Source organism: Amphiura filiformis, chromosome 16 (assembly GCF_039555335.1).
Source record: "Amphiura filiformis chromosome 16, Afil_fr2py, whole genome shotgun sequence".
NCBI lineage: Eukaryota > Metazoa > Echinodermata > Ophiuroidea > Amphilepidida > Amphiuridae > Amphiura > Amphiura filiformis.
The window spans coordinates 25,162,756-25,188,984 of NC_092643.1; the positions used below are offsets into that span (position 1 = coordinate 25,162,756).

Below are 26,229 nucleotides of genomic sequence, written 5' to 3' on the forward strand. Positions count from 1 at the left end.
GTTTTGTCGTTGTAAGTTGACATGGTGATATTGCCTTATATCAATTGACTTGGTTACAATCATCGTTCGTCAAAACTTAAGATACTTAAAATATATTGCTTTTATAACAATGTTTTTGAAATTGTTTTAAAATAACGTATAATGATAAAAAAAACATAGCAAAAACCCCAAAACAAATTAAAATATTAATATGATACAAAACATAGCAAAAATCAATTAAAATATTAATATGATACGAAACATAGCAAAAACAAATTGAAATATTAATATGATATAAAACATATTGTCATAATTGTTATTGGCAAAACACAATCAAAAATATCACCACCAGTCCCAAAATTCAGTATTGTTCGGAGTCGCAAATATAGAGTTCATATTTGGAGCCAGCGACTTTCCGTGTCTCTCAGTCGAAGTTTTCAGTAAATATATAAATAGCATTGAATTATTTACAAAAATATCAGCTCGTGAAAATGCAGTCAGTCTTTTAACAGTTTCAAGATGTTCACTCTTCTTGTCCATCGGTGGCTTGTTCGTCTGCCTGTTTTTCTTCCGCGGTGTGCTCCTCCTCTTCGGCATCTGTCTCTTTTGTTGTCTCACCAACCAATGAAGAAGATTCTGTCTTCTCCTGACGCTCTGCTGCTGGCACTTCTTCCGTTTTCTCGTCACTAGTAGTGGAATCTTCAGCTTGATCTTCAACAAGCTCAGGATTTACATCTTGGCCTTTCTTGTCTTCCTGCTCGGCTTCTTCAGATGGTTTTGGTCTTCGCTTAGCTTCAATGGTCAGCACACCTGCAGTTGACAAAGTGGACTTCAATGAATCAACATCTATGTTTTCAGGCAACTGATAAGAGCGGCGAATTTCGCGATGGAAGATCATTCCATAACGCTCTACCTCCTCTTTTGCGTAGACTTTTAGTTCATTGTCAACTCGCGTTACTTCGATGTTTTCTGGTTTGAATGATTTCAAATTCAGAGAGACTTGGAATTGATCAGAGTCCGACAGATTTGCTAGTTTTTTGATTGGAACAGTCACTGCTTCTGATGACTTTGCTTCTCCTGAATCTCCACTGGTTGATGCTGCGCTACTCTGCTCACTGTTCACCGACTCATTGCTAGTAGATGGTATTGTCGATTCTTCTTGGTTTGGTTGGCTGGGCTTGTCTGCGGCTTGATTAGTGCTTTTTTTACAACTGCAATTTGCACATTTCTTGTCGCAGTCCTGTTCAGACTTATTCATGGCTTCCATCGCTTCAACAAAAGCAGCGAGGGTAGAGTATGCCATCATACTGTTTTCACGTCGTCTGCTAAAGCATGATACGGCTCTTGGTGTAGGCCGAGGCAAACCATAGTGAAAACTCCACGGGCTAGCAAATAATTCTTCTAGTGGATCTCGGCAGTAAACTGTTGGTACAACAACTCTCAGCATCTTGCTTGGTGAATATGTCAGATGGTTAATGATGAAATGATTGTGTTATTTGAAGACTCTGGAAACTCGAGTAACTTGAGTGTATTGGTTGATCGAGCGGTGAATGGCAGATGGAATGTATAATCTTTCAAGTGTAGTTTGGTATCAGGATCTTGTCGATTGTCGCAGGTAATTGACTATCTCTTGTCTCTATTCTGTAGAAGTATGAATGAACTGGACCAAATGTTCCTCTTTTTATACCATTTCTCATTTGCCTAGTCATACTTCGAGATTTCACAAGCTCAAACGAGAAATTTCTCTTTCGAGATAAGTTTCTAAATTTAGCTCAATGCGAAAACTACATAACATAACATGGTCACCCGCGGCAGACTACAGGAAAAGACAAGAAAGTTCTCGATCAGTTGGTGGCGCTATCACTATGACGTAGCAAATAAGTTCAAGGTCACGTCCCGAGGCAGACTGAACATGCTGAAGAGTCATTTGCAGCAGGGGCTGTCTTCTTGATAATACACACGTTTTGTTTAAAAAAATAAAGATAAACTTTGCAACTATATAATTATGAGGAGGTAATTATTTTGTTTTCGAAGGAGAATCACAAGCTTTCCTGTAAACGCGTCTATACCGCTCTGATGGCATCTGGTGTACGTTCATCCAAAGACGAAAACTTTATAGACAACGTCGTTTTTTTACCATGGCGTTGCCCTTTTAAAGACATTTCTTGTTGATTTTGTTTTTATTGAACGATTTAATAGCAACTAAAGTATCTGGTAAATATTGGCGATATAAACCCGCTAAACCACTCAATTTATTAAATAAAAATTCCTTTAAAAGGAATAGGGTGGGCAAATGAAAAATTGTCAAGAGAAATGAAAGAATGAGTAAGTCAAGTTCACAATTAAAAACAGGGAAAATATGACACAACATCGATTTCCAATAGGGAATTACACAAAACGTATAAACAAAGTTAAAAGAGTTTTTAACTTTATACGTTTATACGTTTGTTATGCCCCCATTAGAGGTTGTGTCATATTTTCCCTGATTTTAATCTGATCTATTGCTTATCCTTTGTTCTCTGCTGGTCAGTTGGAACAGATTTTCCCTGTTTTTATATTAACCCTTCACATCATAACACAAGACGTTTTATGTTAACATTTTATATAAAACATGGTTATAAAACTTTTGTAGATAATAGTTATTTAAAACATTTTCGTAATCATACCTTGATTTTTTTTTTTTTTTTCAGATAAAAAACTTCTGCTCATCTTCTCTGGTGAGACAACAGGGCTGGGGTATCTTTCCATATCAAAGTTTAAAAATCTGTCATATCAATTTCCTCAATATGTTGTATTGCAACTTATGAGGGAAATGTTTGATTTTACAATATTTCGATATTATTTTTTAACTTTGTAACTTTATCATGATTAACATAACTGTATTTCAAAGCGTCAAACTATATCATTATTTTGTCCCAACAAAAATAATCCAGGGAATAAAATATTCATTCATATGTTTATTTATTTTATTCAACCTGGGCCATTTCTACTGATGCACATGCATTCTAATAATTTGTCTATAATACCTTATACAAGCATCAAAGATTTGAAAAGTAAATAGCCTATGTACACACTGAACACAATGCACATACAAGCTGTATTTAAGTACATGCCAAAGCTGTCAGTATAAAATGATATACGTATATGACCTTCACGATGCTATTAATTTAGCCCAAAGATTAGGAAAACTAGCAAAACTGGTGAACTGGTACTGTTCAAATAAAAACATCTGCAAATCTTGCTGCAATTTCCAAATAGTATTTCTATTACTTAAATAATTATTTTGTTATTTCTTTTAATACAAACACATTACTGCCTATGACGACTTTATCGTATTACTTACATATCAAAATCAAGTAATAATTACAAAACTCGCCGTAAACTATCACCTCTGTGGGTGTTTGGGATATAACCGGCACGAATATTTTCTCAACACTGCGGCATGTGAAAAAGTAGGTCAATAGTCAGAGAATACAGGGTGGGTGCGGCACGCCGCACCCACCCAAAAATGCACAAAAAATTACTAATAAGAGACAAAGTTAAAGTTGTCAAAATACCAAATAGCATTTACAGAGGGCGCAAATCCTTCCGTGCAGTGGTATCAGACGGTGCTGGAATTCTCTGGAAAGTTCGAGAAACACATTTTCGTCATTGTATTACCCAATCCAGAAGTAAAATATTTAAGGGGAAATGCATTTTTCTGTGACTTTCAATAATTTTGTCAATGATCAATTGAAAATTTTGACCTTTCATATTGAAGTTAAAGATTTTTCACCCCAAACCTGAAAAAAAAGGTCTTTCGGGAGAAAAAAACTATATTAAACAAATGGTGTTTCAGGAAAGAAAATTAGACTTGTAAGTTCAAACACAGTGCTTTCTATGTACGTTATAACATAATTCATACATAGAAGTAAACACACAAAATTGACCAGGACATAGTAAATTGACAAAACTAGCAATGCTGTTAAACGTAAGAATTTTCTAAAACGACATTACTAGCAAAAAGTGTTAAACACGAAAGGTAGGCCAGAATATGGTAAAACGACATTACTAGCAAAAGTATTAAAGCATGACAGGGTGCCCAGGATATGGTAAAACGACATTACTAGCAAAAGTATTACATATACTATATATGAAAGGTTGACCGGGATTTGGTAAAACGACATTAAGAGCAAAAGTATTAAACATGAAAGGTTGCCCTGGATTTGGTAAAACTACATTAACAGCAAAAGTATTAAACATAAAAGGTTGATCAGGATTTGGTAAAACGACATTAAGAGCAAAAGTATTAAACATGAAAGGTTGCCCTGGATTTGGTAAAACTACATTAACAGCAAAAGTATTAAACATGAAAGGTTGATCAGGATTTGGTAAAACGACATTAATAGCAAAAGTATTAAACATGAAAGGTTGACTAGGATTTGGTAACACGACATTAACAGCAAAAGTATTAAACATGAAAGGTTGACTAGGATTTGATAAAACGACATTAATAGCAAAAAATATTAAACATGAAAGGTTGACCAGGATATGGTAAAACGACAGCAAAAGTATTAAATATGAAAGGTTGACCAGGATTTGGTAAAACGACATTAATAGCGAAAGTATTAAACATGAAAGCTTGACTAGGATTTGGTAAAACGACATTAATAGCAAAAGTATTAAACATGAATGGTTGACTAGGATTTGATAAAACGACATTAATAGCAAAAATATTAAACATGAAAGGTTGACCAGGATATGGTAAAACGACAGCAAAAGTATTAAATATGAAAGGTTGACCAGGATTTGGTAAAACGACATTAATACCAAAAGTAATAAACATGAAAGATTGACCAGGATATGGTAAAACGACATTAATAGCAAAAATATTAAACATGAAAGGTTGACTAGGATTTGGTAAAACGACATTAATAGCAAAAGTATTAAACATGAAAGGTTGACTAGGATTTGGTAAAACGACATTAATAGCAAAAGTATTAAACATGAAAGGTTGACCTGGATTTGGTAAAACGACATTAACAGTAAAAGTATTAAACATGAAAGGTTGACCTGGATTTGGTAAAACGACATTAATAGCAAAAGTGTTACACATGAAAGGTTGACTAGGATTTGGTAAAACGACATTAATAGCAAAAATATTAAACATGAAAGGTTGACTAGGATTTGGTAAAACGACATTAACAGCGAAATGTATTAAACATGAAAGGTTGACATGGATTTGGTAAAACGACATTAATAGCGAAAGTATTAAACATGAAAGGTTGACATGGATTTGGTAAAACGACATTAACAGCAAAAGTATTAAACATAAAAGGTTGACCTGGATTTGGTAAAACGATATTAACAGCAAAAGTAGTAAACATGAAAGGTTGACCTGGATTTGGTAAAACGACATTAATAGCGAAAGTATTAAACATGAAAGCTTGACTAGGATTTGGTAAAACGACATTAATAGCAAAAGTATTAAACATGAAAGGTTGACTAGGATTTGATAAAACGACATTAATAGCAAAAAATATTAAACATGAAAGGTTGACTAGGATTTGGTAAAACGACATTAATAGCAAAAGTATTAAACATGAAAGGTTGACTAGCATTTGGTAAAACGACATTAATAGCAAAAGTATTAAACATGAAAGGTTGACCAGGATTTGGTAAAACGACATTAATAGCGAAAGTATTAAACATGAAAGGTTGACCTGGATTTGGTAAAACGACATTAGCAGCAAAAGTATTAAACATAAAAGGTTGACCTGGATTTGGTAAAACGACATTAACAGTAAAAGTATTAAACATGAAAGGTTGACCTGGATTTGGTAAAACGACATTAATAGCAAAAGTGTTACACATGAAAGGTTGACTAGGATTTGGTAAAACGACATTAATAGCAAAAATATTAAACATGACAGGTTGACTAGGATTTGGTAAAACGACATTAACAGCGAAATGTATTAAACATGAAAGGTTGACATGGATTTGGTAAAACGACATTAACAGCGAAAGTATTAAACATAAAAGGTTGACCTGGATTTGTTAAAACGATATTAACAGCAAAAGTATTAAACATGAAAGGTTGACCTGGATTTGGTAAAACGACATTAATAGCGAAAGTATTAAACATGAAAGCTTGACTAGGATTTGGTAAAACGACATTAATAGCAAAAGTATTAAACATGAAAGGTTGACTAGGATTTGATAAAACGACATTAATAGCAAAAAATATTAAACATGAAAGGATATGGTAAAACGACAGCAAAAGTATTAAATATGACATTAACAGCGAAATGTATTAAACATGAAAGGTTGACATGGATTTGGTAAAACGACATTAACAGCGAAAGTATTAAACATAAAAGGTTGACCTGGATTTGTTAAAACGATATTAACAGCAAAAGTATTAAACATGAAAGGTTGACCTGGATTTGGTAAAACGACATTAATAGCGAAAGTATTAAACATGAAAGGTTGCTCAGAATATGGTAAAACGACATTAATAGCAAAAGTATTAAACATGAAAGGTTGACTAGGATTTGGTAAAACGACATTAATAGCAAAAGTATTAAAGGTTGACCTGGATTTGGTAAAACATCATTAACAGCAAAAGCCAATCCAGAAAAATATGTTCAGAGGAAATGCATTTTTTTGGCGATTTTCTATAATTTTGTCAAAAACATTTAATTTTGCAAGGTAAATCATCGAAAAATGTTTTAAATTATTTGAATAAATGTATACCAATGTATTAATATGAATGTGTACATCAAACAAGTGAATGGCAACTTCCTAAAAACAAAGGTTGTTGACTTGACCTCTTTAAAATCAAAGGTCGGTATAAAAGGTTTGTTTTTGGCTAAAAATGACATTTTTTGGTTAAAGATTGGCATTTTCATCCAATTTTTATTGTATACTTACTCATACACAAGTTTTTATTGCATTTGATATTGTTTATACGAAAGAGCACCACAATTCAGGATAGTTGCAGATGTCACAGGTTGGTCAGTTACCCTATCAACTACATCCCCAGCCATTTGTCAGTTGATTTTGATGGTAAAACTGAAACGATCACTTTATATTGACCTTGGATTTTCATGAGGTCATAGGTCAAAAACCTTTGGTTTCAGGAAGTTGTCATGGTTGACTTTTTTAATGTTCACCTCCATTTCAATGCATTGGTAGGCCCCCTATACTTTTTATTTCAAATATCTTAATATTTTTTTAAATAATTACATTTTTTATCATGTAAAATGAACCTTTTTGAGTTAAAATAATGAACAAAATCATCAACATAATGCATTTCACCCAAAATATTCCATCAAGATATAAAGATGATTTTGTTGTTAACGAATATTGAATATACACGTAACATACTTTATTTAATTTCATAGATATATCTGCTTTAATAATTTGCATTTTTAGATCTAGTGGGAATTTCGGGTTGTCGACAGCGCGAGGATACACACAGGGGCGATATCTTTGTCAAACGACCGAACGCTTATGCACACAACCATGATGTTATAATCCCAGGTAAAAAATATTTTTTGGACTACTTTGGGGATGAGGCTGAACCTGCTACGAGTGGGCTGTGTTTCATTTGGTTAATCTGATAATCCCGGGGGGGGGGGGGCACTCATCTGAAATTTTGGTAGGGGTGTGCGGCGCGGAACGCCGAACTTTGGGAACTAAGAACTGATTTTTGGAAAAATAGGGGCTTGATGAACTGAAATTTTAACATTTTTGGTAGGTCTTGTGAACTAAAATTGGGTCAAATTATAGGCTTTGGAGCTAAGAAATTCCAAAATTGTCCAAATTTTGGCTAAAGAGCTACAATTGCCAGAGTTTGAGGCTCAAAGAACTGGAGCATGATGTGGGTCTTAAGGAACTGCCGGGGAGCCTGAAAAAGGGACCCTTGACCGCCGCACATACCCATACCCCATTTACATGGGAGTACCCCCTCCGGGTGGATAATATCTTTTAATCTAAAATGATAGTTTATTGGTGTTAAGCCTAAAATGAAAACAGTCGACATGGTCGAACTCATAACAACACACAACCTGAAATATAGAACAACGTATACTACAATTTATTAAAAACCAATCTCTCATTTTAATTTCATGTTCGTTATAAATGCATATAAATTACTATACAGTTCCCGTTACATTACAACCGTTTGAACTAGGTTATTTAATGTTGAACATGAAGATGAGTTTCAAATGTACTGGCAGACAAAATCTCTTTTTATATTAGAAAGTTAGACGGCCGTTTTCGTTATTTTGCAATTGTAAAATGGTCACAGTTTTCAAATTAATATGGCATAATTATGATATTTTATTTAAATTTTACTATTAAATAAAAGAAAAATTTGCAGCGTTTCCGTACTGTTTTCCTAAGCTTTTGTAAAGTATTTTATTTGAAAGGCGCCCCATGAATGTGTGCTAAAAATTGCTTGCCCCATTCTCGGCTTGCCAAAAAGTTCTGCCCCCTTTTTCTGACCAAAAATCCCCCTCCCCAATTTTACCCTCCCTACAGGGCTCATAATTAATACTGCACAGCCCCTATCAAGAACGGGCTTTACTTTTATACAGTAAGTGTAATTAAAGGTATGGTATAAAACAATTATGTGGCAATTATTCAACTTATTTTTACTTTGAACACGGAGTAAAATATAGGCCTATATAGTATCAAACTTATAGATTGTTTAGATTTTTATGAAACACGTGTAATTTTTAAGCAATTCTAAAGTACAGTCTTTTCTAACATAACTCAATACACATGTTAAAGATAAGCTTCAGAAGCATTTTACACACTCTTACAATAATACCACGATCATGACGACAAAAAACGGAAGTATATGAGACAAATTGATGAAATGCTATTTTTATGTGTGCACAAATTAATTAAAAACATTGAAAAATTTCGAAGAACTTGGACTATTCAATTTAAGTACTTGTATGCTTCCTGTAAGTGTAAACCTGATATTGAAAACCACAAGTAAGGTAAGCACGACACACAAATTTGAAAAAGCTTTGTGCTTTTTATACCAATATATTAATTGCTATACATTTGGTATTGATCAAATGCATCTCACTATAGTCAAACCATCAATTTCAGTTTGTTCATGTGAAAAATCTTGAATAAATGAAATAAGTTTATGTTTTTTTGCGTCATATCTCAAAAACAAACATGGACTTGTCCCTTACTTCCGTTTGCCCTGTTTTGTCGTTGTACGTTGCCATGGTTATCTTGCCTTTTAAATATCGATTAACTTGGTTACGATCATCGTTCGTCAAAACTTAACAGTTTAAAACTTAAAACTTTGCAGTGGTTCTTGATAATATAAATACGTTGCTTTTATGACACTCTTTTTGAAAATGTTTTAAAATAACGTATACTTTAACTTTTTTTAAAATTTTGCTATATTGTGTATAAATAAAAATATTTTATAAAAATCACTTAATCTAATCAGGGGCACATGACAACATCAATTAAAAATATTAATATGATACAAAACATAGCAAAAACCAGTTAAATTATTAATATGATACAAAACATAGCAAAAACCAATTGAAATATTAATACTGTATGATACAAAACATTATTATCATATTATTGGCAAAACACAATAAAAATATCATCACCAGTCATAATTCAGCATTGTTGGGAGTTGCAAATATAGAGTTAATTTTTTTAACCAGCGGCTTCCCGTGTCCGTTCATTCATTCAGAGTTTTCAATAAATATATAAATAGCATTGAATTATTTACAAAAATATCAGCTCGTGTAAATGCAGTCTTTAACAGTTTCATATAATGTTCACTCTTCTTGTCCGTCGCTGGCTTGTTCGTCTTCTTGTTTTTCTTCAGCGGTATGCTCCTCTTCGGCATCTGTCTCTGTGGTTGTCTCACCAATCAATGAAGAAGATTCTGTCTTCTCCTGACGCTCTGCTGCGGGCACATCTTCAGTTTTCTCGTCACCAGTTGTGGAATCTTCAGCTCGATCTTCAGCAAGCTCAGGATTCACATCTTGGCCTTTCTTGTCTTCCTGCTCGGCTTCTTCAGATGGTTTTGGTCTTCGCTTAGCTTCAATGGTCAGTACACCTGCAGTTGACAAAGTTGACTTCAATGAATCAGCATCTACATCTTCAGGCAACTGGTAAGAGCGGTGAATTTCACGATGGAAGATCATGCCATAGCGATCTACCTCCTCTTTTGCGCGGACTTTCAGTTTATTGTCAACTCGCGTTACTTCGATGTTTTCTGGTCTGAAAGATTTCAAATTCAGAGAGACTTGGAAATGATCAGAGTCCGATAGATCTGCGAGTTTTTTGATTGGAACAGTCACTGTGTCTGATGACTTTGCTGCTTCGGAATCTCCACTGGTTGATGGTGGTGCGCCACCCTGCTCACTGTTCACTGACTCATTGCTGGATGGTATTGTCGATTCTTCTTGGTTTGGCAGGCTGTGCTTGTCTGTGGCTTGATTAGTGCTCTTTTTACAACTGCAATTTGCACATTTCTTGTCACAGTCCTGTTCAGACGTATTCATGGCTTCCATCGCTTCAACAAAAGCAGCGAGGGTAGAGTATGGCATCAAACTGTTTCCATGTCTTCTGCTACAGCATGGTACGTCTCTTGGTGTAGATCGAGGCATACCATAGTGAAAACTGTACGGACTAGCAAATAATTCTTCCAGTGGATCTCGACGGCAGTAAACTGTTGGTACAACAACTCTCAGCATCTTGCTTGGTGAATATGTCAGATGGATAATGATGAAACTAGTTGAAGTTGTATTATTTGAAGACACTGGAGACTCGAGTAACTTGAGTTTATTGGTTGATGGAGCGGTGAATGATGGCCTGTATAATCTTTCAAGTGCAGTTTGGTATCGGACCTTGTCGACTATCTCCGTTTATATCAGTAGAAGTATGAATGAACAGGACCAAAATGTTCCTCTTTTTATACCATTTCTGTTTTGCCTATAGTCATACTTCGAGATTTCACAAGCTCAAACGAGAAATTTCTTTTTGAGATACATCTCTAAATTTAGCTCAATTGCAGTTTCATTTTATTCGGCAGATTTGCTGGAAAAGACAGGAAAGTTCTCGATCAGTTGGTAGCGCTGTCACTATGACGTAGCAAAAGAGACAAATTTGACAAAATACCTAATATCATAATACAGAGGGCGCAAATCCGCCTGGTCAGTGGTATCAGACGGTGCTGGAATTCTCTAGAAAGTTCGAGAAACACATTAATTTTTCATCATTGCATTGCCCAATCCAGAAGTAAAATATCAGAGGGGAAATGCAATATTTCATTGATTTTGTTTAATTTTGACCCAAAAAAGTGAATTTTACATGGCAAATCATGGGTTTTGTTTTTAAATTTAAGATATTTGAAATAAAAAGTATACCAATGTAGGCCCTATGTGTAGACCTACGGCTACAGTAAATAAAAATTCCTTTAAAAAAGGAATGGGGCGCCCAATGTGATTATTAGATTTTCAGTGTATTAGCAAGTAGAAGCAATATCATCACTACAATATGCCCCAAAACAGAACTCCCCACCCCACATAATCGCAAATTGACACGACAGCTTCATTCCAATTCAATTTATTTCATCAAAAACGGTCCTGTGATACACCTTCCCCAATCAAACACATTTGCATTTGATCATCTTCTACTCTTCCCTGAGTAGATCATTATAATATCAAATCTAAATACCATGCCATGGAATTCACCATATCACGTCCAAGCTCACATTGGGCGCCCCATTCCTTTTTTAAAGGAATTTTTATTTACTGTAGCCGTAGGTCTACACATAGGGCCTACATTGGTATACTTTTTATTTCAAATATCTTAAATTTAAAAACAAAACCCATGATTTGCCATGTAAAATTCACTTTTTTGGGTCAAAATTAAACAAAATCAATGAAATACTGCATTTCCCCTCAAATATTTTACTTCTGGATTGGGCAATGCAATGATGAAAAATTAATGTGTTTCTCGAACTTTCTAGAGAATTCCAGCACCGTCTGATACCACTGACCAGGCGGATTTGCGCCCTCTGTAGGTATTTAGGTATTTAGGTATTTTGTCAAATTTGTCTCTTTTGATACGTCATAGTGACAGCGCTACCAACTGATCGAGAACTTTCCTGTCTTTTCCAGCAAATCTGCCGAATAAAATGAAACTGCAATTGAGCTAAATTTAGAGATGTATCTCAAAAAAGAAATTTCTCGTTTGAGCTTGTGAAATCTCGAAGTATGACTATAGGCAAAACAGAAATGGTATAAAAAGAGGAACATTTTGGTCCTGTTCATTCATACTTCTACTGATATAAACGGAGATAGTCGACAAGGTCCGATACCAAACTGCACTTGAAAGATTATACAGGCCATCATTCACCGCTCCATCAACCAATAAACTCAAGTTACTCGAGTCTCCAGTGTCTTCAAATAATACAACTTCAACTAGTTTCATCATTATCCATCTGACATATTCACCAAGCAAGATGCTGAGAGTTGTTGTACCAACAGTTTACTGCCGTCGAGATCCACTGGAAGAATTATTTGCTAGTCCGTACAGTTTTCACTATGGTATGCCTCGATCTACACCAAGAGACGTACCATGCTGTAGCAGAAGACATGGAAACAGTTTGATGCCATACTCTACCCTCGCTGCTTTTGTTGAAGCGATGGAAGCCATGAATAAGTCTGAACAGGACTGCGACAAGAAATGTGCAAATTGCAGTTGTAAAAAGAACACTAAACAAGCCACAGACATGCCCAGCCAACCAAACCAAGAAGAATCGACAATACCATCCAGCAGTGAGTCTGTGAACAGTGAGCAGAGTAGCGCACCATCAACCAGTGGAGATTCAGAAAAAGCAAAGTCATCAGAAGCAGTGACTGTTCCAATCAACAAACTCGTGGATCAGTCGGACTCTGATCATTTCCAAGTCTCTCTGAATTTAAAATCATTCAAACCAGAAGACATCGAAGTAACGCGAGTTGACAATGAACTGAAAGTCCACGCAAAAGAGGAGGTAGAGCGTTATGGAATGATCTTCCATCGCGAAATTCACCGCTCTTATCAGTTGCCTGAAGATGTAGATGCTGATTCATTGAAGTCCACTTTGTCAACTGCAGGTGTGCTGACCATTGAAGCTAAGCGAAGACCAAAACCATCTGAAGAAGCCGAGCAGGAAGACAAGAAAGGTCAAGATGTGAATCCTGAGCTTGTTGAAGATCGAGCTGAAGATTCCACAACTGGTGACCAAAAAAACTGAAGAAGTGCCAGCAGCAGAGCGTCAGGAGCAGGCAGAATCTTCTTCAATGATTGATGAGACAACAAAAGAGACGGATGACGAAGAGGAGCATACCGCTGAAGAAAAACAGGAATACGAACAAGCCACCGATGGACAAGAAGAGTGAACATCATGAAACTGTTAAAGACTCTGCATGATTTTCACGAGCTGATATTTTGTAAATAACTCCATGCTATTTATATATATATTTATTGAAAACTCTGACTGAATGGACACGGAAAGCCGCTTGTCCCAACAAATGAACTCTATAATTATTTGCGACTCCGAACAATGCTGAATTATGACTGGTGATGATATTTTTTTTATTGCGTTTTGCCAATAATATGATAATAATATTTTGTATCATACAGTATTAATATTTCAATTGGTTTTGCTATGTTTTGTATCTTATTAATATTTTAATTGGTTCTTGGATTTTTTGCTATGTTTGTATCATATTAATATCTTAATTGATTTTTGCTATGTTTTGCATCAGATTATTTTAGTATCAAGACACTGATAAATATATAACTTAAGTTTTGACGAACGATGATCATGATGATCGTAACCAACGCACTGAATGGTCTATTGTTCTATTGTGTCCGATTTGAGCGCTGACATATTGGAAAATGTTGCCAATCAATATTCATGAGAGTGTACATTCAACGTCCAATTTTCGAAATTGGGTGACTTATGCTTGGCAGGTGTAAAATACATCTGACTGGGCGTTTTAAATACGTAACGCATAAAGGCATTGGCATCATCGAATGGCTGCCTATAGTGCTATTAGTGTTAGGCCTATGTGTGTGTGTGTGTGGGGGGGGGGCTGTGTTTAGTTTCTATAATAATTATTATAAGGCCTACATTTATTTGTCATTCATTTCTTTCCTTTCTCTGTACTTGCTAAAGTATCACTCCCTCTTCTTATCTCCCTTCCCTTCTCCATCCCCTCTTACGTTTTGTCCCCTCTCATTCCTATCATTTTCCTTACCTTTCTATTTATTAACGTCTATGTATTTATTTGTCTTTATTTCTTCCTCTTTCTCTCTTCCTCCAGTCCCCTCTCATTCTTCATATCCCCTCCTTCAACCTCATCCCCTCCCAAGACCTCTCACAGTAGAGCTGCCCCCTTCAGTACGCCACTGATTATGACATTCTCCTTCTTAAAATAAAATAAAATAAAATCTCAATTTGTAAAGCAACTTTTATATAGGCCTATACCGGTATACTTATTATATGTTACATGCATACGTAGCTCCCGGGACGTAGCTATTTAATACCATTATTGTACTATGGCAGCCTTGATGTGTAATCATTCAGCAGGCGCATTCAATTTATTTAAATGAAGCACCTAATGTCAGTGGGGTGACAACGAACTATGCATTAGCGGCTAATGTGTGCCTTTTGTGCTTACGGCTACTCAATCACACCCTTGGGTTTATGTATAACAATAGGTACTTTTCGTTCCATTAAGCGCTTTCACGCGACTTGCATTTGATCACTTATTGACAGTAGCCTGCTAGGTAAAGCGTTAATACACTGTCGGGTCAGCTTACCGATTTAATGGCGGAAGCCCTTTGTCCCAAACAAAAGGTACCTTTCGATGAATAGCTTGTCAGATTTCAAATCGGCACAAGGTTTCAATGCGTTACGTAATCTATTTCTTCTCCTTTCTATATAAGCTCCTTGATCGTAACCAAGTCGATGGATATTTACAAGGCAACCATGTCAACCTGCAACGACAAAACGGGGAAAACGGAAGTAAGGGACAATTCCATGTTTCCTTTTTGAGATATGACGCAAAAAACATAAACTTATATGATTTATTCAAAAATTTTCACATGAACAAACTGAAATTGATGGTTTGACTATAATAAGATGTATTTGATCAATGCCATGTATGCCAAATGTATAGCAATTAATATATTGGTATAAAAAGCGTTTTAAAAAGGCGTGTGTCGTGCTTACTTAAATTGTGGTTTTCAGTATCAGATTTACTAAACTTTGTATCTACAAACTTACAGGAAGCATACAAGTACTTAAATTGAATATTCAAAGTTTTTCAAAATTTGTCAATGTTTTTAATTAATTTGTACACACACAAAAATAGCATTTCATCAAATTTGTCTCATGGTATAATTATAACAGTGTGTATAATGCTCCTCATCTCAAGTTAACGCTTTAAGAGTATGTTTGTTAAGAGTTGTTTTTAATTAATTTATGCAAACAAATAGAAATAGCATTTCATCAATTTGTCTCAAATACTTCCGGTTTTGTTTTTGTCGTGGTATAATTATAATAGTATGTAAAATGCTCCTAAAGCCTATCTTTAACATGAGTTATGTTAGAAAAGACTGTATATATACTTTGAGGTGTTTAAAAATTACACGGGTGTTTCATGAAAATCTTAACAATCTGTAAGTTTGATACTATATTTTACTCCGTGTTCAAAGTAAAAAATAAGTTGAATAATCGCCACGTAATTTTTTTATACCATACATTTTGAAGCCTTTAATTAGGCCTACACTTACTGTATGCAGTATAATGATGGCAAAAAGTAAAGTCCGTTCTTGATAGGGGCTGTTCAGTAATTATGAGCCCTGTGGGGAGGTAAAGTTGGGGGGGGGTAGCTATTTTTGACACACTTTCATGGGGCGCCTTTTAAATAAATATGTCGCAATATAATATCTAGACAACTTAAGTAATCTTAACAATTTGGCATGTGGAAAGGGGGTCACAGACTTTTGGGCAGGCCGGGGGAGCATTGTTTGGCATGCATTTAGGTAATTATACACCCCCCATAATTATTGCACATCTCCTTAAGATCATACACTAGGGTTAATAGTAAAGTTGAAATATAATATCATAATTAATATTATGCTATATTAATTTTAAAAATTTGACCTTTATAATAGCAAAATAACTTTCTAATACTAGAAAAGATGTTGTTTGCCAGTACATTTGAAACTCATCTTCATGTTCAACATCAAATAACCTGGTTCAATCTGTTCCAATGTAACGGGAACAGTAGAGTAATTTATAGGATATAATTTATAAAGAAATTGAGATTGAAATGAGAGATTGTTTTTGAAATAAATCGTAGTATACATTGTTCTTTGACTCCGATATCATAAGTGTTATTATTGAGTTCGACCATATCGACTGTCTTCATATTTTTTTGGTTGGTCAAAATTAAACAAAATCGCCGAAATAATGCATTTCCCCTCAAATATTTCCCCTCAAAATATAAAGTTGCAATTTTTTGTTAACGAATATTGAATAAACATGTGACATGTATTCCCCACAGCAAATATGAAGTTCATACTTTATTAACTTTCAAAGTTATAGCTGTTTTAATATTAATAATTGACACTTTGGGTAAAAAAAAAAGTTTTAAAAAAATCACAAAAACTGCATTTTCAACCCAAATCTTTCAACCCATGTCACTTTTCAGAAATGCCAACCGGCAACTTTTGGCCCCTCCCCGTCAGTCCGAAGGCCAGATTTAACATTTTGAATCAGGTAGGGCAACTTTAGGCCCCTCCTCCTCAGTCAGTAGGTTAGATTAAACATTTTTTGAGGGGGATTTTGAGCCAGGTAGGGCAACTTTTGGCCCCTCCTCCGGTCAGTTTTCCAGATTAAACATTTTGGGGAATTTTGAGCCAGGTAGGTCAATTTTAGACCAACTCCCCTCAGTCAGTAGTAGGCCAGAATGAATATTTTGGGGAATTTTGAGCCAGATGGGATAACTTAAAACCACTCCCCTCAGTCAGCAGGCCAGATTAAACATTTTGGGGGGAATTGTGAGCCAGGTAGAGCACCTTAAGACCCCTCCCCCTCAGATTAAACATTTTGGGGAATTTTGAGCCAATAGGTAGAGCAACTTTTGGCCCCCCTCCTCCTCGGGTCAATAGGCCAGATTAAAAATTTTGAGTAATTTTTAGCCAGATAGGGCAACTTTTGGCCTCTTCCCTCTCAGTAGACCAGCTTAAAGGGAGTCTCCGGCAATCATAACATTACTACTTATACGTTAGAAAAATAATTATCAACCACGAATCACATAGTTTTATTTAAAACAAACTCATATTGACCATAGAATCGAATAAAAACAGTCGGCTAAAAACATGCGATATTCAAAATTCGCGCGCTGTAATTGTCTAAGTGCAATGACGTAATGGTTATTTGTGCTCAAATGTCAGCAGTCTTCATTGTATTACTGGGACGTCATTGCACTTGACAATTTCCGCGCCCGGGAATTCTGAATATTGCGTGTTGAGGGACATATGTTTATAATTGTTTTAATGGTCACTATGAGTTTATTTTAAATAAAACCATGTGATTCGTGCTTGATAATTATTTTTCTTATATAGGCATAGTGTTGTGATTGCTGGAGACTTCCTTTAAACATTTTGGGGAATTTTGAGACAGATAGGGCAACATATGGCCTGCTTCCTCTCGGTCAGTATGCCACTTCTTTTCATTGCCAAAGTCATTGAGGAGAGAAAAAAGCATCATGATCTAAAACTGTACTTTAAGGCATGTAGCTGTTAAAGTGACACTCTCCGTCGAGTTTTTCGATAAATTCATTAATTTCTCAAAAAGTAAAAATAGCAGTTTAACAAATAATAGTTCAAATGAAAGCCATTATTGGGGGCATAATTATCGTATCATTAAAATAGGTCTGACACCAATTAAAACATGTGTTTTGATGTCCCAAGTTCATAGTAAAATATGCTCACGCTCTTTTTTACAGATGGCCTGGAATTTCATATTTCGGTTGCAGCGATTGCCCAAAAATAGGTGGTATGCTTATGAAAAGCGTTTCCGCTTGGAATGTAGATAGTTATTGTTGCTATTACTGTTCGCGATTTTAATTTATGCATTCTTTAGCCGACAATTTTCAATGCATTTTACACACTCAAAATGTCACTCGCGTAAATACTGATATTTTAAACAGTATCCGTTTTTTAAACGAAACTACTGTCCACATTAGTTCCCAAGACTTTGATGAAAACATAGATACCAAATCAGACTGCATGTGACGAACAGATTTTAAACTAGAATTGAAAGAACCAGCGTATGCCCTATGAAAATGCTGTTTCGTAATAAATCGCGTTGTGATAAAAAGAGGGAATTTTGGACATCCTTTTGGCTGTTTTTTATACCAAGGAAATGCGTGACCTACCCCAAACTTCTCATGTAGCCTTGACTTAATGTCCGTGACTGTTTGATATTATTGAATTTAGACGATTTGAACTATTTACTTACATTTAACCCGATGTTTGGCCAGAGAATGTTGTATTATATTCCAAAGATGGCGACAGCTACAGACTCACTTTAAACCAGTAAAAAGGACACGTTTCTGCTCAGATGTTTCAGAGTTTGAGACCATATATTCACGGTTTTCCTATTACAATTCAAACCTATGACAAATTTGGCTGGTTTGCGATATGCGATTTTTCATCCTGATGTGGTAGTGATGTCAGTACAGTGAGCATTTAATTGGGCACAGCCAAATAATTACTAGCGTTCGGTCAAAGCGCTGGTGTACACATGCACACGCTTAATACGCCACATAGATGCGCGAGCGAAACAGCTGCTTCAACGCGTTGACGTTGACTGCCACATCAGGGTCAAAAATGGTAGGCCTACATGTATGACTATAAAACCTCAAACACGCCCCTCGATAAAGGTTGGCAAATGAAGGAGGCGGCAGTTTAGCGAATATGCACTGAACATTTGCAGACCAGACCTTCTACATGTAGTGAGCACCACATTAGATTGTGTTTACAAGAAATATTTATAAAATAAATAAATAACATGAATCCATATAAGATTTGTATAGTGCACCAGAGGATACAAAGCGCTGTAATTTCGCTGCTACTAGTGAATTATCAGAATCAGATATCATCAACTATGCCGATTGTAGCCGATTAGATTGTAACATCCACTTATTATCTCAGCAGTTCCCCAAAGTCCGTTGGATGAAGAAAGATGTGAGCGGTATGAATTAATAAGTGTCGCCTCCTAGAAATATCCTAGATCACCAGCTTGGATGATAAAATATTAGGCCTATCTAGAAACACGCATCTGTTTTTCAAGGTCTCCTTTTCATCTATTGACCTTAAAGAAAGGATTAAAATTATTGAATAGAGTCCATGACCTGACGCAACGCATTATTAATGAGTAGCTATTAGGGACAGTCATGATGTTATGGTTGAGCGAGCAACGTATGACCACTACACAGGTCAATGGCCTGATTGCGATCTGGCGGGTTTTTAAAAGCACGGTCCCTGAACTACGGTGTACCATGAGGGACATGCAAACTTAAAATAATTTTTCACAAACTCAAATATTTTTTTGCAAACTGAAATGATTTTCTACAAACTCAAATATTTTTTTTTACAAACTAATTTTCACGAGAGAGCAAGACTCCCAGCGAGACTCAGGCTATCGAGATTGAGTCTATGCGCGATGCGATATGATTTTTTTTTTTTTTAAAGAAGGGTCTTAGACCGCTCGGCCACACGACTTGTTGGTATCCATCTTGAATTTTTTTATACATATAATCGCAACCTCAACATAGGCTTACCACGTGGCAAGCAAAGGCAGAAAACGTACCATATTTTGGAATTTTATTTGCTTAAAAACATTAATGTGTATTAATAGCGCCCAATTGTTGTTAAGGAGGCTGTGTACTCTCAGACATGCATGTAGTAAAAGTGCAATAACTTTGTAATTATTCGCACAAGACAATACATTTTATGAAGGCAAGACATCAATAAATCTTAATATAAATACAGATTTGGGGTAAAAACAACAATTCTGAAGAAAATCACAAAAAGTGAGTTTTTGGCAATATTTGTTAGGTACATCATAACAAAAAACACTCTTTCCAAAATATTTTATTTTATTTTGTTTTAGCTCAAACTTGAGGCTCCATTCCAAAAACGGTTTTTTATATTTTTTATATCAATTGGCCTTATATTTTGAGATATTGACCATATAAGACATCAAATCGGAAATAGACCAAAATATAAAAAAATGAGAAAACCGTTTCTTGAGTCAATCGTGCTTTTTACGATGATCATATTTGCTTACCTATAGATGCTGTATTTATTGAGTTATCGTGTACCTAAATCGTCATTTTACCGAGAAAATGAACATTGAAATGATGGCCGTTGAAGTTTAAAGTGGTCACATTTTGCACTTTCATCGAATTTCACAGGGAATAGGGCAGTTTTCGTTTTTGTACCTTATATTACGTGAACATCGGGTAAATCCACAGCCCCTTGAGAAGTTTGAGCGAAATCCATTCATAACTTGATATTTAAATCGGGGAAAGAACTTGAAAAACCCACATTTTATCAGCTAAAACGGAGCCATTTGACCACTAGGTTTTTGTGAAATCAGTGCTTCCGTGGTGTTTCCATAAGATGCGCCGCGCATGCAGATAAGCGTCGCGTATGCGTAGCGTATTTGTGCGTTAACAAATTGCGCGATACGCAACGTGATGCGTTGTTGAGCGCGTGTACTCTGCTGGTTCAACAAAGATTTTCTTTCCTTTTCAATTTCAAACACGAATGGAATAGTGAAATAAAATCCTTAAAATATTGCAGTTGGAGTTTACAAATCTGGATTTTCATTCCTTTTATTTATAAAAAACACAACAAAGTGCAAACATCAAAAAAACCTCAATTTTGCGAAAGAAACAATGTCTAGAGTACACAGCCGCGTTAAGAGGCGCACCATTTGATTTCCAAGGGGCATGGGAGTTTTGTGAAAAAAAACTTCGCCCACTAGTGAGACGAAAAAACAACTTCGCCCACTAGTGAGATGGAAATTTTTTTTGCCTCACTGGTGAGTAAAACAAATTTCTCCCACCCAACTTTGTATAAAGGTATACATTATAATTGAAAAATAAATAAATAAATAAAAAAAGGCGGCGAAAATAAATCCTCCCTTTGGAGGCGATAAAAAGATACAAATAAAATTCTGCCTGACCCAAACTCCCATGCACCCCTGAGAATCTAATGGTGCGTCCCCTGCGTGATCTAAATACAGAAATCCGACAATAAATGGGCCTCTACATGCACAATACATTATATTAAAGTTTGCAACAACAAAAATTAAAGTTTGTAATAATTATTCGAGTTTGTAAAAAATCATTTGAGTTTGTAAAAATGATCAAAGTTTGCAAAAATTATTTTAAGTTAGCATGTTCCTCATGGTACACCGTACTGAACATAACATATCCGTGGGCATATGACCGAAATTGCCTAGCAATTGACGTCTCATGTCAACACAGTCTATAGTGTGATTAGAACATTATTGTCTGGTGATCATTATAGTATGATCAGTACGAAAAATCCAGATTTTCAAAGCGGAAATTTTCGTAAGTTACACAGCTGAAGTTATGAAAGGGTTGAAAGACTACAATATTATGGCATAAACAAGAATATGTTCGATTGGTCTTTATTCCTATAGGCTGTACCCTTAATGATCACAACCTTGGTGGGAAGAAAAAATATATTTGAATCCACTCATTTTTAGATTAAATCTGTCATCAGATTAGGCTAAAATTAAAAAATATGCTATGTCTCAAATCCCTTGTCAGTTTCAAAAACGAATGCAGAATGCATATTTTGTTGTTTTTTACCATTTGAAAGTGTTCAAAAGTACACAGCATAAAATTGTGGTTCATTTACACAATTGAAGGACACATATCAAATGTTATACCTAAATCGAATCAAGTTAATATTTTTTAAAATATTTTTAATAATTTCATGATTTTACAGCAAAAAACTATTTAAAAAAAAAGGTGGGAAAAAAAAGAATTTGCCATTTCAGATGCAATGGATGCGATAAGAGACATAGCATTTTTTTAAATTTTAGCCCTACTGGAATGTTTATTTAAAAATCATTCACAACATTCAAGATCAATAATAAAACAATGTATTGGTTTTGCATTCAAAACCATTGGATCTTCAACCTCAAAAGACTTTGAATGAACACATGTTGCCACAAATGGATAACTAATAAGATGCAACATTTAGCAACTTGCACCTCACTATACTCTAAAATATTTAGGTTTTTTTTTAATTCAAATTTTTGCGACTTTAGAGAACCACTGGACCTATTCAGAAGTGCTACGATCACTGACGGGTAATTCTCACTATACTCTAAAATATTTAGTTTAGGGCTCAACCGATTATCGGATCGGATATCTTATCAGCCCGATATTTGCAATATCGGTATTGGATTGGATATCTGTTGACGACTTTAGAGAACCACTGGACCTATTCAGAAGTGCTAGGATCACTGACGGGTAATTTGAAAAAAAAATACACAAAAATTACAGTTTGTTATCCTTAATGTTCAAACCACCAACTAATATTAACCTCTTTTATATATCACATATTATAAATGCATGGAAAACCAATGCATTTGTAATATGTAATAGATGAAGAGGTAAACATTAGTTTGTGGTTTACATATTAAGGATAACAAACTGTAATTTTTTTCCAAATTAACTGTGAATGATCTTAATATCTTAATGATCTTAGCACTTCAGAATAGTCCAGTGGTTCTCCAAAGTTGCCAAAAACTTAGAGATTAGACAGAAAGAGAACAGACTCATGGGGGTCCTTGGCATGTGGATATAAAAGGTTGGCAATATCCCAGCAAACACAAAAACGTTTTTAAAACATTTTAAATAAGTTATATTTTGGCTTTTGGTTTAGGTAAAAACGTTTTAATAACATTAAAATGTCGGGTTATATAAAGGTCATGATAACGTTTTAAAACGTTTTGTATGAAAACACACTACAACAATATTTTTAAATGTTTTCAAAAATGTTATTGTAAACTATTTTTGCAAACATTTTTGCCAAATATTGTGTCAATACTTAAATAACATTATGTTAAAATATTTGAACCCAGCAAACACAGAAATGTTTTTAAAATGTTTTTTTCAAAACCTTTTAATAACATTTAAATGTCGGGTTATATAAAGGTCCTGAAAACGTTTTTAAAACGTTATTGAAAATATTTTGGGCAAACATTTTTCGCAAAATAGTTTTTCAACCCCAAAATAACATTCTGTTTAGAATGTTTTGTATCAAGTTTCAAGAATGTTTTTGGAATGTTATTAAAACGTTTGTATACCCTTTATATAACCCGACATTTAAACGTCTTCTGTAAAACATTTTTGTTTGCTGAGCAGTAGATTATCAAAAATGTTTTTTAAGCTTATGAAAACGTTTAATACTCTTAATATACACTTTATATAACCCGACATTTAAACGTTTTCTGACAACCTTTTATAACCTTTTGCGAATGATGTCGAAAACGTTTTGTGTTTGCTGGGATAATTTTTTTAAACGACATTAGTAGCAAAAAGTATTAAACACGAAAGGTAGACCAGAATATGGTAAAATGACATTACTAACAAAAGTATTCAACATAAAAGTTTGACTATGATTTGGCAAAACGACATTAATAGGACTAGTCTACTGTAGTAGACCAGTTTAATTTATCATTCCCTAAATTAATCTCTCTGACCTGACCATGGAAAACTCATCATTCCTGTTCTGATTCAACAGCTCAGCTTTTTCTCTGGGCAGGACAGTCACTGGAGATGTGATGTGTTTCGTCATAGATTTTTAATGGTTTCATGCATGGAAACGTATGAATTGTTTATCAAAAATAAAAAAGGAATGCAGCGCAGTCTATAATAGGACATGAAGTAAACACGAAAGGTTGACCAGGATATGGTAAAACGACATTAATAGCAAAAGTATTAAACATGAAAGGTTGACCAGGATTTGGTAAAACGACATTAATAGCAAAAGTATTAAACATGAAAGGTTGACCAGGATTAGGTAAAACGACATTAATAGCAAAGGTATTAAACATGAAAGTTGACCGGGATATGGTAAAATGGCATTACTAGCAAAAGTATTATACATGAAAGGTTGACCCGAAAACTGGGTCCGGGCTGTGGAAGATTCCAACAGGGCAATATCATCCGCAAAATCAAGGTCATTCAGCATCCTAGCAAGATACCTGCTTGACCGACGTGGGTAGGTAACAATACCAGCGTCAATTCCAGAAGTTGATTTCTTCAGAAGGTAATCTACCAGGATAATGAACAGGAATGGTGCTAACACATCACCCTGAAGCATTCCAGTTGTTACTTGGAAAGTCCCTGAGATACTTCCATCTACCATAACGGCACTATTGGAATCCTGGTAGAGCACATGGATGGCATTTACCACAACCTTTGGTATTCCATAATGCCGCAGCACTGAAAACATGACGGATAGCATTAAACATAAAAGGTTGACCGGGATTTGGAAAAACGATATTACTAGCAAAAGTATCAAACATGAAAGGTTGACCTGGATAAAGTAAAAAGACATTAATAGCAAAAGTATTAAACATGAAAGGTTGTCCAGAATATGGTAAAACAACATTAATATCAAAATTATTAAACATGAAAGGTTGACCGGGATATGGTAAAACGACATTACTAGCAAAAGTATTAAACAAGAACGGTTGCCCAGGATATGGTAGAACGACATTACTAGCAACATGATGCAGTCATGTCTACAGTAGAATTCATCTCGACCTTTGCAGGACTTAAACCCCATTAAAAGCTATTAAACCAAGATAACACTCATTGAAACAGCTCAACTGATTAAATCGGATCTTCTCTGGTTGTGCACATGTGTCTGTTTTTGCATGTGCGATATCGCAATAAAGCTGGTATTATAGCTTCAGTTGGGTAACCGATTATAAAGGAAACGGAAGGACACAATGGTATGTGGACCTTTGTTCACGAAATGAGACAATGGCCTGCTTTTTGTTAACCAGCATTCTTAAAAATGAGCAACATAATGATTGTTGACTTAACACTGTTTGGAAATAATTTCTTCATATTTTTGGTGTTATTTGTCGTTTACATATCCTTCCTAAAACACAAAAGTGCGACCCTCTCCAAACACCTAAATTAGCTAAAAATTTAGGACATGTTACAAAACTATATTTTCTAGAATTTCATAGAATAATTTAAATGTAGCTTGTACCGTTTTTTTGTGGCATCCTTCAGAACGGAGCGGTCCGTTACCAATATAGCTCAATATTTTCGGTCAAATCTCCATTCAATTAACACGGGGAGTTGGCTAGCTATGAGCTACCTATGCTTTGCCCTCACTCATATTTTACAAAAGTGCGACCATTTCTGAACATCTAACCTAGCTGTAATTTTAGGTCATGTTAGAGAAATATATTTGCTAGAAGTTTGGAGAATAAATTAAATATTGGCTGGTTATTTTTCACACAGTGATGTTAACTAGGCAAGTGTCCATTCTTCCAACATACATCATTTGTAGAGGTCACGCGTCAATGGTGAGAGCACTGTGTATTGTGTATAGGAAAACGGACAGTAACTGCAGTATGAAAGTATTACATGTTAAATATGAAAGGTTGACCGGGATATGGTTGAACGACATTACTAGAAAAATTATTAAACATGGAAGATTGACCAGAATATGGTAAAACGACATTACTAGCAAAAGTCTTAAATATGAAAGGTTGACCAGAATATGGTAAAACGACATTACTAGCAAAAGTCTTAAATATGAAAGGTTGACCTGGATATGGTAAAACGATATTAATAGCAGAAGTATTAAATATGCAATATGACCACAATATGGTAAAATTACGTTACTATCAAAAGTATTAAACATGAAAGGTTGACCTGGATTTGGTAAAAACGACATTACTAGCAAAATTATTAAATATGAAAGGTTGACCGGGATTTAGTAAAACGACATTACTGGCAAAAGTATTAAACATGAGAGGCTGGCTATGATATGGTAAAATGACATTACTAGCAAAAGTATTAAATATGACATTTTGACCACAATATGGTTAAATTACGTTAC

The 26,229-nt window shown here is 35.0% G+C and overlaps 3 protein-coding genes across 3 annotated transcripts; 1 reads left to right on the forward strand and 2 right to left on the reverse strand.

Moving 5' to 3' along the window:
* Positions 1-358: 358 nt before the first annotated feature.
* Positions 359-1,426, reverse strand: LOC140172511 (uncharacterized). Its single transcript, XM_072195656.1, has one exon. The coding sequence runs from the start codon at positions 1,424-1,426 to the stop codon at positions 503-505; it is 924 nt and encodes a 307-aa protein (XP_072051757.1). The 3' UTR covers positions 359-502.
* Positions 1,427-9,788: 8,362 nt separating this feature from the next.
* Positions 9,789-10,886, reverse strand: LOC140172512 (uncharacterized). Its single transcript, XM_072195657.1, has one exon. It carries the CDS (start codon positions 10,710-10,712, stop codon positions 9,789-9,791), a length of 924 nt encoding a protein of 307 aa, XP_072051758.1. The 5' UTR covers positions 10,713-10,886.
* Positions 10,887-12,310: 1,424 nt separating this feature from the next.
* Positions 12,311-13,845, forward strand: LOC140135775 (uncharacterized). Its single transcript, XM_072157392.1, has one exon. It carries the CDS (start codon positions 12,485-12,487, stop codon positions 13,259-13,261), a length of 777 nt encoding a protein of 258 aa, XP_072013493.1. The 5' UTR covers positions 12,311-12,484; the 3' UTR covers positions 13,262-13,845.
* The last annotated feature ends 12,384 nt before the right edge of the window (positions 13,846-26,229 follow it).

What these genes read in the sequence shown, in the direction of transcription:
- LOC140135775 (XM_072157392.1), top strand. Translation starts at nt 12,485, where the DNA reads ATGCTGAGAGTTGTTGTACCAACAGTTTACTGCCGTCGAGATCCACTG.
- LOC140172511 (XM_072195656.1), bottom strand. Translation starts at nt 1,426, where the DNA reads ATGCTGAGAGTTGTTGTACCAACAGTTTACTGCCGAGATCCACTAGAA.
- LOC140172512 (XM_072195657.1), bottom strand. Translation starts at nt 10,712, where the DNA reads ATGCTGAGAGTTGTTGTACCAACAGTTTACTGCCGTCGAGATCCACTG.